Source organism: Arachis stenosperma, chromosome 10 (assembly GCF_014773155.1).
Source record: "Arachis stenosperma cultivar V10309 chromosome 10, arast.V10309.gnm1.PFL2, whole genome shotgun sequence".
NCBI classification, from domain to species: domain Eukaryota; kingdom Viridiplantae; phylum Streptophyta; class Magnoliopsida; order Fabales; family Fabaceae; genus Arachis; species Arachis stenosperma.
This window is the reverse complement of record NC_080386.1, coordinates 126,829,476-126,843,207: the sequence shown is the minus strand read 5'-3', so window position 1 is coordinate 126,843,207 and position 13,732 is coordinate 126,829,476. Positions and strand designations below refer to the sequence as shown.

At 35.0% G+C, this 13,732-nt stretch overlaps 1 protein-coding gene across 1 annotated transcript; it reads left to right on the top strand.

The window, feature by feature from the left end:
* Nucleotides 1–9,402: 9,402 nt before the first annotated feature.
* On the top strand, nucleotides 9,403–10,215 carry LOC130957668 (uncharacterized). Its single transcript, XM_057884515.1, has one exon. The coding sequence runs from the start codon at nucleotides 9,403–9,405 to the stop codon at nucleotides 10,213–10,215; it is 813 nt and encodes a 270-aa protein (XP_057740498.1).
* The last annotated feature ends 3,517 nt before the right edge of the window (nucleotides 10,216–13,732 follow it).

Below are 13,732 nucleotides of genomic sequence, written 5' to 3'. Positions count from 1 at the left end.
GAAGCTCTTTATGCTTCCTCTCCATGGTTACAGAGGGATATCCTTGAGCCTTAAACACAAAGGATTCTTCATTCACTTGAATGATCAATTCTCCTCTGTCAACATCAATCACAGCCTTTGCTGTGGCTAGGAAGGGTCTGCCAAGGATGATGGATTCATCCATGCACTTCCCAGTCTCTAGGACTATGAAATCAGCAGGGATGTAATGGTCTTCAACTTTCACCAAAACATCCTCTACAAGTCCATAAGCTTGTTTTCTTGAATTGTCTGCCATCTCTAGTGAGATTCTTGCAGCTTGCACCTCAAAGATCCCTAGCTTCTCCATTACAGAGAGAGGCATAAGGTTTATGCTTGACCCTAGGTCACACAGAGCCTTCTTAAAGGTCATGGTGCCTATGGTACAAGGTATTGAGAATTTCCCAGGGTCCTGTCTCTTTTGAGGTAGTTTCTGCCTAGTCAAGTCATCCAGTTCTTTGGTGAGCAAAGGGGGTTCATTCTCCCAAGTCTCATTACCAAATAACTTGTCATTTAGCTTCATGATTGCTCCAAGGTATTTAGCAACTTGCTCTTCAGTGACATATTCATCCTCTTCAGAGGAAGAATACTCATCCGAGCTCATGAATGGCAGAAGTAAATTCAATGGAATCTCTATGGTCTCATTATGAGCCTCAGATTCCCATGGTTCCTCATTAGGGAACTCATTGGAGGCCAGTGGACGTCCATTGAGGTCTTCCTCAGTGGCGCTCACTACCTCTTCCTCCTCTCCAAATTCGGCCATGTGGGCCATGTTAATGGCCTTGCATTCTCCTTTTGGATTCTCAGCTGTATTGCTTGGAAGAGTGCTAGGAGGGTGTTCAGTAATTTTCTTACTCAGCTGTCCCACTTGTGCCTCCAAATTCCTAATGGAGGACCTTATTTCAGTCATGAAACTTTGAGTGGTTTTGATTAGATCAGAGACCATGGTTGCTAAGTCAGAGTGGCTCTGCTTAGAATTCTCTATCTGTTGCTAAGAAGATGATGGAAAAGGCTTGCCATTGCCAAACCTGTTTCTTCCACCATTATTGTTGTTGAAACCTTGTTGAGGTCTCTGTTGATCCTTCCATAAGAGATTTGGATGATTTCTTCATGAAGAATTATAGGTGTTTCCATAGGGTTCTCTCATGTAATTCACCTCTTCCATTGAAGGGTTCTCAGGATCATAAGCTTCTTCTTCAGATGAAGCATCCTTAGTACTGCTTGGTGCAGCTTGCATTCCAGACAGACTTTGAGAAATCATATTGACTTGCTGAGTTAATATTTTGTTCTGAGCCAATATGGCATTCAGAGTATCAATCTCAAGAACTCCTTTCTTCTGATTGGTCCCATTGTTCACAGGATTCCTTTCAGAAGTGTACATGAATTGGTTATTTGCAACCATTTCAATGAGTTCTTGAGCTTCTGCAGGCGTCTTCTTCAGATGAAGAGATCCTCCAGCAGAGCTATCCAATGACATATTGGACAGTTCAGACAAACCATCATAGAAGATACCTATGATGCTCCATTCAGAAAGCATGTCAGAGGAACACTTTCTGATTAATTGTTTGTATCTTTCCCAAGCTTCATAGAGGGATTCACCTTCCTTCTGTCTGAAGGTTTGGACTTCCACTCTAAGCTTACTCAATTTTTGAGGTGGAAAGAACTTTGCCAAGAAGGCATTGACTAGCTTTTCCTAAGAGTTCAGGCTTTCTTTAGGTTGTGAGTCCAACCATATCCTATCTCTGTCTCTTACAGCAAAAGGGAATAGCATAAGTCTGTAGACCTCAGGGTCAACCCCATTAGTCTTGATAGTGTCACAGATTTGCAAGAATTCAGCTAAAAACTGACGAGGATCTTCCAATGGAAGTCCATGGAACTTGCAATTCTGTTGCATTAGAGAAACTAATTGAGGCTTAAGCTCAAAGTTGTTTGCTCCAATGGCAGGGATAGAGATGCTTCTCCCATAGAAGTTGGAAGTAAGTGCAGTAAAGTCACCCAGCACCTTCCTTGCATTGTTGGCATTGTTGTTGTTTTCGGCTGCCATGTCTTCTTCTTGTTTGAAGATTTCTGTTAGGTCCTCTACAGAGAGTTGTGCCTTAGCTTCTCTTAGCTTTTGCTTCAAGGTCCTTTCAGGTTCAGGGTCAGCCTCAACAAGAATGCTTTTGTCCTTGCTCCTGCTCATATGAAAGAAAAGAAAACAAGAAAATATGGAATCCTCTATGTCACAGTATAGAGATTCCTTAAGGTGTCAGAGGAAAAGAAAAATAGAAGGAAGAGGTAGAAGAATTTGAACTTATCAAGAAAGATGGAGTTCGAATTGTGCATTAAGGATGAGTGTTAGTCCATAAATAGAAGGATGTGAGAAGGGGGGAAGAAATTTTCGAAAATAAAATAAAAAGATTTTAAAAACATTTTGAAAAATACTAATTGATTTTCGAAAACTAAGAGTGGAAAAGAAATCAAGTGATTTTTGAAAAAGATTTTGAAATTAGAAATAAAAAAGATATGATTGAAAACTATTTTGAAAAAGATGTGATTAAGAAGATATGATTGAAAAGATATATATTTTTTTTTAAAAAAATATGATTGAGAAGATATGATTTGAAAAATAATTTAAAAAGATTTGATTTTGAAAATTAATGACTTGGCTAACAAGGAAAGATATGATTCAAACATTAAACCTTTCTCAACAGAAAAGGCAACATACTTGAAATGTTGAATCAAATCATTAATTGTTAGCAAGTATCTTTGAAAGAGAAAGAAATTGATTTTGAAAATATATGATTGAAAAGATTTGATTTGAAAAAGATTTGATTTTGAAAAATTTTGAAAACTTGAAAAAAATTTGAGTTAAAAACAAAATCTTCCCTCTTGTGCCATCCTGGCATTAAACGCCCAGAATGGTATACATTCTGGCGTTTAACGCCCAAAACTCACCCCTTTTGGGGGTTAAACGCCCAGCCAGGCACCCTGGCTGGCGTTTAAACGCCAGTTTTCCTTCCTCACTAGGCGTTTTGAACGCCCAGCTTTTTCTGTGTAATTCCTCTGCTGTATGTTCTGAATCTTCAATTCTCTGTATTATTGACTTGAAAAGACACAAATTAAATTTTTTTTTGAATTTTTAATAATGAAGAATAATTAAAATGAAACTAAGATCAAATAAACAATGCATGCAAGACACCAAACTTAGAAGTTTGTATACTATTGACACTAACAAAATGAGAATGCATATGAAAAACAACAAAACACACAAGACAAGAGAATTTAAAGATCAGAACAAGGAAATCATCAAGAACAACTTGAAGATCAATTAAGACACATGAATGAATTCGAAAAAATGCAAAAAGAATAGAAACATGCAATTGACACCAAACTTAAAATGAGACACTAGACTCAACAAGAAACACAAAAAATTTTTGGTTTTTATGATTTTGTAAATTTTTTGTGCTTTTTCGAAAGTTATATGGAAAAAGGAAAATAAAGGTTTCAGAATTCTTAATGAGAATTCCAGGAATCATTGCAATGCTAGTCTAAGACTCCGATCCAGGAATTAGACATGGCTTCACAGCCAACCAAGCTTTCAAAGAAAACTCCGGTCCAAAACACTAGACATGGCCAATGGCCAGCCAAACCTCAGCAGATCATTGCTCTCAACAGCAATATTGATAGAAATCAACAAGCTCTTGTGATGATAAGTTGAAACCTCGGTCCAATAAGATTAGACATGGCTTCAAAGCCAGCCAGACTTCAACAGATCATCCTGAAACTCTAGAATTCATTCTTAAAAAAAAATTCTGAAGAAAAATACCTAATCTAAGCAACAAGATGAGCCGTCAGTTGTCCAAACTCGAAACAATCCCTGGCAACGGCGCAAAAAACTTGGTGCACGAAATTGTGATCTCTACTTTTCACAACTCAAATAATCCCCGGTAATGGCTCCAAAAACTTGGTGCTCAATACCATGGTCTAAACATAATATCACAACTTTGCACAACTAACCAGCAAGTGCACTGGGTCGTCCAAGTAATAAACCTTACGCGAGTAAGGGTCGATCCCACGGAGATTGTTGGTATGAAGCAAGCTATGGTCATCTTGTAAATCTCAGTCAGACAGATTCAAATGGTGATAGATGATTTATGAATAACGCATAAAATAAGGATAGAGATACTTATGTAATTCATTGGTGAGAACTTCAGATAAGCGTATGGAGATGCTTTCTCCCTTCCGTCTCTCTGCTTTCCTACTGTCTTCATCCAATCCTTCTTACTCCTTTCCATGGCAAGCTGTATGTTGGGCATCACCGTTGTCAGTGGCTACAGTCCCGTCCTCTCAGTGAAAATGTTCAACGCGCTCTGTCACAGCACGACTAATCATCTGTCGGTTTTCAATCAGGTTGGAATAGAATCCATTGATTCTTTTGCGTCTGTCACTAACGCTCAGCCTTCAGGAGTTTGAAGCTCGTCACAGTCATTCAATAATTGAATCCTACTCAGAATACCACAGACAAGGTTTAGACCTTCTAGATTCTCTTGAATGCCGCCATCAATTCTAGCTTATACCACGAAGATTCTGATTAAGGAATCCAAGAGATAAACATTCAAGCCTTGTTTGCTTGTAGAACGGGAGTGGTTGTCAGGCACGCGTTCATAAGTGAGAATGATGATGAGCGTCACATAATCATCACATTTATCATGTTCTTGGGTACGAATGAATATCTTAGAACAAGAATAAGCTGAATTGAACAGAAGAACAATAGTAATTGCATTAATACTCGAGGTACAGCAGAGCTCCACACCTTAATCTATGGTGTGTAGAAACTCCACCGTTGAAAATACATAAGAACAAGGTCTAGGCATGGCCGTGAGGCCAGCCCCATGATCTAAGATAGCATAAGACTACTCAAAGATAGCTACCCAGATGAGAATACAATAGTAAAAGGTCCTATATGTAGAGAACTAGTAGCCCAGGGTTTACAGAAATGAGTAAATGACATAAAAATCCACTTCCGGGTCCACTTGGTGTGTGCTTGGGCTGAGCATTGAAGCATTTTCGTGTAGATACTTTTCTTGGAGTTAAACGCCAGCTTTTGTGCCAGTTTGGGCGTTTAACTCCCATTCTTGTGCCAGTTCCGGCGTTTAACGCCGGACAGTTTTGAGCTGATTTGGAACGCCTGTTTGGGCAATCAAATCTCGGGCAAATTATGAACTATTATACATTGATGGAAAGCCCAGGATGTCTACTTTGCAACGCATTTGAGAGCGCACCAATTGGGCTTCTGTAGCTCCAGAAAATCCACTTCGAGTGCAGGGAGGTCAGAATCCAACAGCATCTGCAGTCCTTTTCAGCCTCTGAATCAGATTTTTGCTCAGGTTCCTCAATTTCAGCCAGAAAATATCTGAAATCACAGAAAAACACACAAACTCATAGTAAAGTCCAGAAAAATGAATTTTAACTAAAAACTAACTAAAACATACTAAAAACATACTAAAAACAATGCCAAAAAGCGTATAAATTATCCACTCATCATTATACTTGTTGTAATTGCTCTTAATTGTGTTTGAACTTTATTACTTGTAATTGTGACTAGTTGGTTCGGAGCGTGGTGGTTTGAGTGGTGATTTGATTTTGTGTTGGGTCGGAGGTGTGATTTGATTATGTTTGGACTGAAGGCCGTGATCGGATGAATTGGTGGTAAATTTAGTCTTTTGGTCTGTAGTGAAACTTTTTGGATATTATGTCTGATTAGTCTTTAAAATTTAAAATATAAATTTAAAATTTTTCAAATAATTAATCGTTGGTTTTTAAAAGGATTTCTAAGACGAGGCGATGATCAATAACTGCGTTTGAAAAATAGTTTTTTTTTTTTAAATATCTTCTTATGACAATTCTTAAATCTTATATTGAGAATCTGTGAGGACGATGTTTTTATCCCTTACAAATTTTTTTTTCAGGACCGACGAAGAGTTTAAGAAGTTCCTTCTTCTCATCTGGTTGTGTTGTATATTGTATATATACTATATAATTTTTTCTCGCCTTTATTCTTGTATTTTTTTAAGAAAGATACAAGTCATAATATGTAATGTTTGTAAGTTATTTGTAATTTTGTATAAAAGACTCTTATTATTATGTATATAAATATATGTATGAAGTGTTGTGACTGATTTGTATGTATCTATGTACGTTATTAAGAAAAAGTATTTTCAGTTTTTCGAAAAAAACTTTATACAGTTTTGAGTTAAAGGCACCTATCTTATTATTAAATTTATGAGAATCGTCATAATATTCATGCTATTAGAATGACATAGCCAAAAAGTGTGACATTTTAGTGTTAACGGTGTTATAACATTCTCTTTCTCTTTTTTTTTTAATTTTTTTCATTGTTTTGTTGTTAGATCTGTTAGACCATTTGATTTAAATTATAAATTTTTAAAAATACTATTAAATAAATTAAAAGTAAATCAAATCGTCTAACAGACTCTGACAACAAAACAAACTAAACATAAATCTAACAAATTTGAAAATAAATATTAAATATATGTTTAAACTTAAAAAATACTGTTGGATCTCTTACTGTTCTGATTTAACGTCTAATAGACTTTAAGAGTGTCATTATTTCAATACCATTGTTTTTTAGATAAATTCTTAATATTTATGATGTCAATGACTGATATAGTATAATTCTTTTAGTATTCATATAAAGATGATCATTTTATTCTTTAATTCTAAAATACTAAAAATATTTTCTTAAACACATATCATTTAAGATCGATTTTGAATTTAATTAAACTCGATCCATTAACACTCTTAATATGTAATATAATCTCAACATTATAATGTACTCACAAATTTATAATATCTTCCATTGTTTCTAAAAACCTCAATTTCACTCTCGAATTTTTTTCCACCGCTAATGCTTAATAAAAACTCACAATGGTGCAAAATGAATGGAGAACAATATTTATAGATAATCGTCTCGGACTTTAAATTTTCAAATAATCAAAATGCAACCTGTGTTTTTCATAAACCAACCAATTAGAAGACAAATTTGGTTAAAATCACAACTTGAGTTTTGTCCACAAAAAACCCCCTCAAATTTCAACTTACGTCTTGCTTTAAAAAAATAATAAATAAATAAAAGTAAAACTTAACCTACAATTTTTAGGAGTAAAAAAAAATAAAAAAATAGAAAAAAAGAAAACAAAACTTAACCTGCGATTTGCAGGAATAAAAAAGATAAAAAAATAAACAAAAGCAAAATTCAACATCTATATACATAAGTATCTTATACAGATCCATTTTAACATGTATAACTAATTTATTTTCCATATGTAAAAGAAAAAGCTTCTAGAGGTGCAATTAATTCAATCGAGTTTAATTAAAATAGCATATTTTTAACAAAATAGTATATAAAGAAGTATAAAGAATTAATGAAATATTTATACAATATGTATAATAAAATATTAGAGATGTCTGATTCAGTATTCGAGATATAACTATTAATATTATCTTTTTCTATTAGCTTAAGTTTTTGGAATGAGTAGTTTCATGACATGGCATCAGAATTCTAGATTTGAAAGGTCTGATCCTTAATAAACTCAAAATCAACTTAAGCTTTTGGGACGAGTGGTTTCATGATATGAGATGTTTATTATCCCTAATACCCGAATGGTTATTTTGAATAGTACGAGTGATGTTCATTTTTTAACTCATATATAACCTATTGTATATATTGTACAAATATTTCATTGACTCCCTAACAGGACTCATAGTATATTTAATTTTTATATTTATACAAAATTTATGATATTATATGTAGTAAGTTATAAAATAATAAAAAATAATTATAAAAATTAAATAATAACTATATAAAACCAATGCCATGAAGACATGTTCCTAAGATTAGGTTTAGTCTAAAATAGAACAAGACAGTATATTGAGAACAAGAAATAAAATATAGAAATATAAATTATGAAAGTTTAATTTATTCTGATTTTTTTGGTTAAAAAAGTTTAAAAAGAAAAATATAATAACGAAAAATATAATTATAAAAAATTAATAAATAAAAAAATAAAAAATAAATTATGTCTCACTATGTCTTTATTGTTAAAATGAACATAAAATATATTACTTCATTATTTTTTGATACAATATTTGTATCCATATCATATCTGTTAAACATAATTTTATATCTTTATGTCTTACTCTTAGTGTCCCGTAAATAAACACAGCCAAAGTGAGTTACTCGGAATTCTAATTCAAAATAATGTTGAAGGAAAATTTTATTGCGTTAATTTTAGAAACTCAATTAGAAATAATTTAGTTATTAAAAAATAATATCTTAAAGTTTATATAGTTGAGAAAAATAATTTCCAAAGATATAATGGACAAATAAATCGTTAAAAGATTTTAAAATATAGCAAAAGTAACAAAAAATTATTTTTTATAAATGATAAATAATTTTTATATTTGACAAATGACTTGTTAATTTGATCATAATTTTTAAAAAATATTTAAATAACAATTTAAAAATATACATACAATAAATAAAGGAGGTTGGCGGAAGTTGGTAAATTGAGCATGGTAAAAAACTTTTGGAGAAAATTTAACTTGCATATGTTAGGATTGATAGAGACAAAGAAAGAGGTCATGAATAACTTTGATATAGTGCAACTGAGGGGTAATACAACAGTTAAATGGGAGTTCGTGGGGTCGGTTGGTGCTTTGGGTGGCCTGTGTTTGATGTGGGATGAAACAGTATTTCAGATGAACAACTGCTATAAAGGAGTTAGATGGTTGTGTGTGGAGGGTGTCTTACTAAAATATAATTTTTCTTGTGCTTTCTGCTTAGTTTATGGTCCGCATGATAGGAAAGAGAAGCTTGTTATGTGGGAAGAGCTGAGCTTTTTATATGGGCTATGTCAAGTCCCATTTTGTTACATGGGAGATTTTAACGAGGTAACTCATATGGAAGAGAGGAAGGGAGCTACTTTTTTGACGGTGTCTGCAACAAAGTTTAGATCATGGATTCAGGATATGGAGCTAGTGGACTTGGCACTCACTGATCGCTTGTTCACCTGGTTCAGGGGGTAATCTTGTAGTCGCATTGATAGGATTCTGGTTAGTTTGAAATTGTTAGAAGAGTTTTCTGAAACAAGGTTGAGAGGAGGCCCAAGAGGGTTATCAGACCATTGTCCAATGATTATGGAGGTCACTCGGCTTAGAGGGGGGCCAAGACCTTTTCGGAGTCTAGACTCTTGGTTTACTCACGATGGGTTCTTGAGGATGGTAAAGGAGGAATAGAGGAGCTTAGGTGAGGTACAGTTCATGGACAAGTTAAAGGCTCTGACGACCCCGCTAAGCAGATAGCAAAAAAAGAATTTTGGGGACATGGACACAAGGATTACACAGCTTGAGGATGAAATAAAGAAAGTAGATGACATGGTAAGTACCGGAGCGGCTGATGGGACGGTTGAAGCAAGGAGAAAGGCGCTCGTGAGCTTCTGTAGGAAATGGTATATCAGAAAGGAGTTGCATTGGAAGCAGATGTCACGATCTCGACATGCAAAGGAGATGGATAAAAACACCCATTATTTGCATAATTTAGCCTCAGCCCAAAGAAGGTCTAATTGGATTGATACCTTGATGGTTAATGGGAGGTTGGTAAGGAATCAAGCCAGGATCAAGATTTCTATATGTGACTTGTATAAGACGTTGTACCACCAGGAGACAGCGCCGAATATTGGGTTCAGGGACAGACTGGTAAAGCAGATTCATGAGGAGGAGGCAACAGCGCTAGAGGTGATGCCAACTCTTGAAGAAATAAAGGATGCCGTTTGGAATTGTGAGTCAACAAAGGCACCTGGCAGTGATGGGTATAATATGAATTTTATAAAGAAGTGTTCGGAAGAAATAGGAAGGGAGTTCACTGGAGCGGTGATAGGGTTCTTCCGGTCAGCTACGCTACTTAGTGAGTCGAATGTCACTTGGGTAGCACTGGCACTGAAGTTTATTGGCGCTAGAGAAATTAAGGATCTTCGGCTGATTAGTATGGTGGGTTGTGACTATAAGGTCATATATAAGGTGTTGGTTCGGAGGATGTGGAAAGTAATGCCGGGTTTGGTAGGAGAGACACAGAGCGTCTTCGTAAAGGGCAGTAAAATACATGAAGGGGCTCTGATCGCCTGCGAAACAGTGCACTGACTGAAGTCACGGAAAAAGAGCTCAGCGATAATAAAGCTTGATTTCCAAAAGGCTTATGATAGGGTCAGGTGGAGTTTTGTAGATATTGTACTGCAAAAAATGGGATTCGGTCAGAGGTGAAGAGGGTGGATCAAGGAGTGTGTCTGCTCTGCATCTATGTCGGTACTTGTCAATGGATCACCTTCGAAGCCTTTCAAAATGGAAAGGGGTTTGCGGCAAGGCGACCCACTGCCTCTCTTTCTGTTTGTGTTAGTTGTTGATGTACTTCATCGGATGATTGGTGAGGAGGTAAGAAATGGACGTATTTCTCCGCTACTGGTTGGAAGGGATAACATTGAGTTGTCCCACTTGCAATTTACAGATGATACTATTCTTTTCTGCCCGATTGAAGAGGAGACCATCACGAATTATAAACGTCTACTCCAATGCTTTGAACTGATGTCCAGGTTGAGCATTAATTTTGAGAAGTCTAGCTTTATCCCGATCAACTGTGATAGGTTGTGGGTCCGTAGAATGTGTCTTCTATTGTGTTGTAAGGAAGCGTCGCTTCCAGTAAGATATATGGGCATCCCACTGGGAGCAAATCCTTGGCTGGTGAAAACATGGCAACCGATAATTGATAAGGTGAAAGAAAAGCTGAGCTTGTGGAAAGCAAAGACCCTAAACAAAGCAGGTAAGCTGGTCCTCATTAAGTTTGTCCTGAATAGTCTGCCTATTTACTATCTCAGCCTATATAAGTTGCCAAAGACAGTGGCAGAGAAGTTGATTTCCCTACAACGACAGTTTTTGTGGAGTACGAAAGGTGGGAGGCACGTGATACCGCTCGTGAAATGGGAATTAGTAATGGCTCCCAAGAAGGCAGGTGGGTTGGGAGTTGGCGATGTAGTGATTCGAAATACAGCATTGCTTTTTAAGTGGTGGTGGAGGTTTTCCAAAGAAGACTGTCCTTTATGGAAGAAAGTAGTTTGCTCCTGTAACAAGATGGATATTGTTGTGCTGCTGGGCGCCCAGCCTGGACCCACAAGAGGGGGTCCTTGGAAGGATATCTGTCAGCTACAAATAAGCAAGCCGCAGGCGAGACAAAAGATGATCAGAGGGATGGCTATGGACCTCGGGGATGGCAGAACAATCCGCTTCTGGGAGGACAGCTGGCTACCTAATGGGGTGTTGAAAGACTTGTTCCCTAGGCTCTTCTCGGTTTCAAACCTTCATGGATCTGTTATAGGCGAGTGTGGGTTTTGGGATGGGGTAGACTGGATTTGGAGTTTCCAATGGAGGCGAGAGTTGTTCCAATGGGAGTTGGATTTAGTAAACCAACTTCATGAGATATTACAATCAGTCAAACCCGCAGCTGAGAGAGAGGATAGAGTGGTATGAAAATTTGATAAAACAGGTGTTTATTTAACTACATCCTTTGTGCGGGTGATGCAGGCTGAAACTCTCCCGGAAGAAATCACAAGCTATAGCTTTACTAGCGCGGTCTGGAACGGGTTTGCCCCTCCAAGGATTGAGCTTTTTTCTTGGTTTGTGTTGGTCAATAAGGTGAATACCAATGATAGACTGTGTAGACTACGGGTTATTGATCTGAATGACAATTTGTGTGTGTTATGCTGTAAGTCTGTGAAAACTGCTTTTCATCTATTTCTTGATTGTGAGATCACTTGGCAGGTGTGGTGTGCTTGACTGCTTGCCTTTGGACGGCGGTGGAGCTTTTCAGGTACACTATAGCACCACTTTGAAAGCTGGACGGACTCATCACCAAGGAAGGTGGACAGGAAAAAGTGGTTTATTGGATTCTTTGCTGTTATATGGACAGTCTGGCTGGAAAAGAATGGCAGGCTTTCCGAAATCAGGCTTCAAGTGTGGTGGATATTATCAACAGGTCGTTTACATATCCGAAGGAATGGATTGGTAGTGAGCCATTTGGTTGTTGATGGCCATGCCGAAAATGATTAGGGGTTGTGGTTTTTTTTACTTTTGATGTTGCTTTTAACTACTTTTATTGCTCCACTCTATTATGTTGAGCTCCTTTTACTTCAAAAAAAAAAAAAACATACAATAAATAAAAGTAAAATATGATCTTTAAATACCTTTTTCAGTTTTTAAAAGTTCTCGGTCATTTACCAAAAAAAAAATTCCAAAGTTTTCACCTAGGTTTAAAAAGCAACAAATTCTATAGATAAAAATGTCCTAAACCCTAACTTTCTAATAATATTCGTAAAAAATTGGATCAAAATTTTATCTCTTAACCTTCTATAGTTTTGTTTTTCGGACTTGTGATTTTTTATGTTAATAATATGAAGTTTTTTTGGGTCGAGGAATATAAAATTTTATACCGTATTTTACGAAGAACACTTAAAAGTGCAAAGCCCACACTAGTAGGCGCAAGCAATGATAAACACTGTCTTATTGACAAAAACAAAACTGGAATCTCCTGACCAAAAAAAAAAAAACAGGAATCTCACACCCGAAGGATATTGCAAAGACAATAAAACTTATTAAAAAGCCCAATTTGTTTTGAACATCATTTAATTGAAATTATCTATGACCAAAATATATATATATATATATATATATATATATATTCCTGTCCAATTTTTTTTTTGAAATTATCTATGTTACATATGCAGTAAAAATTAACCATAAAACTAGTATCTTATAATATATAATATATATTAAAAATATAAAATATATATTAAAAATAAATTTAAAAAATATATTTATATATAAATAAATAATAACTGATTTAGTCGCTAACGCTTTGTGTACATATGTTATTTTTCTAAAATTTGAAAATAAAAGAAAGTATAAGGTAAGATAAGCTAAATAAATTGTCAAAATTAAAATGAAAAGAAAAGAAGATAAAGAATGATAGTAAACAATTTAAATTTAAAATTGAAAAGCTATGACACAAGTGTTTGAATTTAAAAAAAATTATTTAAAATTTTTAAATTCAATTTTTTTTATGTTAGTATGATTGAGAAAAAAATTACATAATTTTTTTTGGTGACTAAAAAAAAAATTACATAATTAACTGTTCTAATGATAATTTATTCTTTTTAAAGAGAAAAAAAACTTACATAAAAATAATAAAAAATTTTCGGCAAAAATAAAAATTTAAAAAGCGATGCATATCATTTTATGGTTCAACAAAATTAATCAATTTTTATTTTACAAAATAAAGTATATTTTTTATCCTTTAAATTTAATAAAAAATTTTAAAAATATTTTTAAATTTTATTTTTAAATTTTTTTATTTGCATCATATTTATTATTGGCAACTAAATTTAAAAAAAATTTAAATATTCACCCCTTGAAAAAAAAAGCAAACAATTTTGTAGCTACAGTTAACTCACCGGCGTGTGTTCCCGTCGCTTCGTCAGGTTAGCTTGCACCGCAATCTTGACAAAACCACCCACAACAAGGAGAATTCCGTAACTTCACCGTTAGCTCTGTTCTCACCCGCATATAAACCAAATCCACTTAGCTCGATACTCCGAAATCATTTTCCCAAACC